Raw genomic sequence first — 4,031 nt, 5'->3', positions numbered from 1 at the left:
TCACCCCTTAATAAAAGAGAGATTTTATTATATGTTAAGTGCTGAGTTTATTCAATCAATGATTTATTATAACTGCAATTCTCTATTTCTATAATAAAACAGTAATTCACTGATATATTATAGCAAGGGACAATATCGGTAGTATAAATTCAGTGGTATAAAGCAAATTCCCTATGATAAAAATTCCGGCCGTTGTTTTGTTTGTCAGTTCACATAACGTATTAGCCAAATTAATGTGCTATGCTGTTATAATTTCTTTGCGTTAGTTTTTTTTCTACTTCTGTTTCTGCGTACGCAATAGCTCGAGAAGAAATGCTAACAATAGTAACGATGGCTCAACTGTTCTCAACAACTCCAATTGGGAAATTCCTCAATTTCTATTAGCACGGATACTAAACTACTAAACGGTACGTACCGAACGAACATAGTAGTGTATAATTTGCAACTTCCGTTTCTGCGAACGCAATAGCTCGAGGAAAATGCTAAGAAAGTAATTAACGATGGCTCAACTGTTCTCAGTAACTCCAAACGGCAAATTCCTCATTTTCTATATATTAGCACAGTTACTAAACTACTCAACTGTAAATAAATTTTATTTTTTTATAATTTATAATATTTAATACATAATCATGTGCTAATAATCCATCATGTTTTCTGAGGGTGAACAGTGCTGGTTCGGACTAGCCCTAAGCTTGGAGGAGACACTTGCTGGATCAAGACTCAGTACTGTCATGTAGACAACAGGTTGAACTGATCTGGTTGGGCTACCGAGACCATATCTAAATTCTCAACCAGTTCTTATGTTCCTAATTGGCTATCATCCTCGCACTTTTGTGTCCAGTGACACAGAAATGGCCATAATGCTGCTCTCCTCCCACGCACAGCTCTCAAGATGCCGCGTGACATTACATGCAAAGAGCGTGAAGAGATCATCCATTATAGACTCCCCAAAATGGCTTGCCAATAGGGTCTCCGTCACCGCTCTTAAAGTTGTGGTGTGGTTGTTATCGATAGCCTCATGAACACTATATGGTCTCCCTGTTGTAGCGGTGGCGCTCTCTTCCAACTCCAATTTGTCTATGGGATCAAAAGTTAAATCAAAGGCCCGGATGTCTATGATGTCGAACAACTGGCTCTCTTGTACCAGCTGCTTCAGCTCATCCACAGAAGGGCCGTACATTGGTCGGTTGAAAGAGTCCAGCTTCTCCTTCTCCACACGACCCTATTGTGTAAGATAATAAAAGAATCATGAAATATTTTTTTATTCTAAATCAAAAATCTTTAGTAAGTGATTTTGTGGTCTGTAAAAAGATAATGGGAGGCAAAATCACTGTAAATGTTCCCTTTGTTCATGCTGCTACCAAGAAGATCTGGGACCTGTAAAAACAGAAATTGCTAGTCAAGTCTAGATAATAAAAAGATCAAATGTCAGAATTTTGTATATATATGAGAATATACTAACAAACGCAACTACAGGAGATGCCATAAGTGAACAAATAAATACGGTCATCCACCTGAGAGAGCCACATGAGGCTGAAGGATGAGTGGAAGATATGGACACTATTGCAAGGGAAGAGCCTGGTGTAGAAAGATCCTGGCACGCCAGCAACGTAGTATGGAGGATGTTGTAGCCCTCTGCGAGCACAATCTCGCACTATTGACTGCTTGAATTGCTCTAGCAACTGGAAATTGTGGTTCAAATCATTGTTGGGTAGGTCATTGAGGAAGAATTGGACCTCCATGGGGCACTCCCTATTGTTGTTGTTAGCAGGGGTTTCTTCACTTATGATAGCAATGACCTCAGAGATAAAGAGGAGCGTGTTTGCACCAGAGGAGCATCCTAGGTCAGCTACGACCATTGACCGAGGTTGAAGATCCATGCATATTTCTTTCGTGGCTTTCTCAACCATTGGTTTGGTTGAAAGAATGGCTTTTCCCTAGTATACATGCACGCATGACCATATTAATACAGTGTTAGTTCAATAAGCTAGTACTCCTTAATATCAAGAGCAAGTGTAAATATTGTTAGTACTAGCTTATCCATAAACAAAAAATAACAGTGAAAATTAAACATTAGAATTATTGTGCCACACCCAGTGCATTGTGTATCTGATAGTCATAAAACATCCCAATATAGGCTCATATATATACCCAGAGCATGTGATGAGTGTTGTTCAACAAAAGTAAAAAATAATAGAAGGCATGCCAAAATTAAATTTAGCGGGGAGAAAGGATTCATTGGTACAAACCTGGGTACTAGAGTTCTTTGCGTAGCTTGAGTCACCATCCCCCTTAATCATGTGGAAATCAAGCTTGATCTTCATTTTTCTACAAGTGCTTTGCTAGAAACCCTAAATCACTATACCTGTCACCATGCAATGTGGAGCATGACAATAACAAGCTCTCTCCACCACTTGTACCAGTTTATATTAACAAATCTCTTCTGTGTACTGGCTTATCTTGAAGTCATGAAGACTGGGCTTATTAATTAAGATTACTCTGGGTCGGTTTCATGTTTGACAAATATGTGATATCTCGTGTTTTGCTGCATAATGTATGATAAATGAATACAAATATTATAAAAATCTTGGATGGGCATATCTTGAAATATTATAAAAACGATATAGGGATGAGGATTTGATATACTTGTATACTGATTCTGAGCTCTAGAATATAATAACTTGGTGACCAAGTGTTATGTTTGCATAAGAAGATACGATCTGGAACACTTGTTTAGTGGATGATGATGTAATATATTTACATGTTAAGTTTTTGAGTATTGGTGGGTACCAACTATATAAAGAACAAACATAGTATTGATTAGTATTGAATTTTTTATTTCAAAAATCAACTTTTTTTATTCAACGGTCATAAATGATCCACGAATATGCAAGGATAAGATTGAGGTCTCTATCCATCGCAGCCAATTTGGACTTTGAGTCTGTCGACTGTTCTATCGAACTGCACCAGTGAATTCTCTTGAAACAATAAAATATTCATTAAGTAAATTGACCTGTTCATATTAAAGAGTGATACCACTTTAGAAAAACTATCTTCGCAGGCCAGTGAGAATTATAATTTCACATTCAGACATAGTAGAACCAATTGAAAAAATAGGCATGCCTGGAGAAGCGCCCTCCCCTCAGCGCTGTCCTCTCTACTCACCCTCCCTCTCTACCCTCACTGCTTCCTTGAGCTTGCCGCGCACAACCTCCTTCCCCTCCCCTCATTGGATCCGGCCAATGTGCACAGTGGTGTGTGTTGTCCGAATCTAGCTTCAGCGACAATAGTGGGGAGCAGCGATGGCGGTGGCAAATGGGAGCGGCAGAGGCTACAAGACCAAGGGATCTGGTGCTACCCACCTTGGGAGGTGTGGATCTTCCGCCAAAGGCCTCCGGAGCTGCAGCGATGATGCAACGGCTGCCCTAGGAGCGGTAGATCACCGTCGGCCCAGGAGGAGTGGATCCACCGTTTGAGGCCTTGGGAGCGGCGGATCCACCATTGTTGGACTTAGGAGGGGATGATCAGCCATCAGAGGCTATGGGAGCGGCGATGACGATGTCGATGGCCTTAGGAGCGGTGGATCTGCCACTTCCAGCCTCGGGAAGGGTGGATTTGCCGCTAGAGGCTACGGGAGTGGTGGTATTCTCCACAATCAACTTATGTGACCTATTGTGACGACGAGAGTGGCGGCGAATTCATTGCTGCTGACCTCGGTAGGTGCGGATCTGTCAGCGGGGAGATTAGGGACGAGATCGGCAAGGTCGGCGGTGCCATGGATTTGGATAATTTTCTGCTTCCGCTGTGATATGGATAAGATTGTTTGTGATAAAGTTGATGCTCTTGTTTAATTTGCGATCGTTGGGTATGGGTGAATCTCTAGATGTTTTAGGTCTGTTTTTGACGTGGATCTAGATGTCAATTTTGCTACAGAGTGGCAGGGCTTTCTATAAATTATTTTTTTACCAAAAGTAACTAGGATTGTTTATCATCTTAACATAGTCTAGATGCGAAAATTGATTTTTGCATGT

At 40.7% G+C, this 4,031-nt stretch overlaps 1 protein-coding gene across 1 annotated transcript; it reads right to left on the bottom strand.

Moving 5' to 3' along the window:
• Positions 1–567: 567 nt before the first annotated feature.
• Positions 568–2,547, bottom strand: LOC4350232 (anthranilate O-methyltransferase 1). The gene is made up of 4 exons (XM_066305462.1): positions 2,250–2,547; positions 1,515–1,937; positions 1,332–1,377; positions 568–1,222 (listed from the first exon to the last, which is right to left on the bottom strand). Exons 1-4 carry the CDS (start codon positions 2,322–2,324, stop codon positions 1,158–1,160), a joined length of 609 nt encoding a protein of 202 aa, XP_066161559.1. The 5' UTR covers positions 2,325–2,547; the 3' UTR covers positions 568–1,157.
• Positions 2,548–4,031: the final 1,484 nt, after the last annotated feature.

The sequence above is a fragment of the Oryza sativa genome, chromosome 11 (assembly GCF_034140825.1).
Source record: "Oryza sativa Japonica Group chromosome 11, ASM3414082v1".
In the NCBI taxonomy this organism is placed as follows: Eukaryota; Viridiplantae; Streptophyta; class Magnoliopsida; order Poales; family Poaceae; genus Oryza; species Oryza sativa.
The sequence above is the reverse complement of the archived record's forward strand: the minus strand, read 5'-3'. Positions and strand labels throughout refer to the sequence as shown.

Coding starts and splice junctions, on each gene's coding strand:
- LOC4350232 (XM_066305462.1), bottom strand. CDS start 2,324: ATGAAGATCAAGCTTGATTTCCACATGATTAAGGGGGATGGTGACTCA. Junction 1,938..2,249: donor CAAAGAACTCTAGTACCCAG/GTTTGTACCAAT, acceptor CATGTATACTAG/GGAAAAGCCATTCTTTCAAC. Junction 1,223..1,331: donor GAACAAAGGGAACATTTACA/GTGATTTTGCCT, acceptor CTTACACAATAG/GGTCGTGTGGAGAAGGAGAA.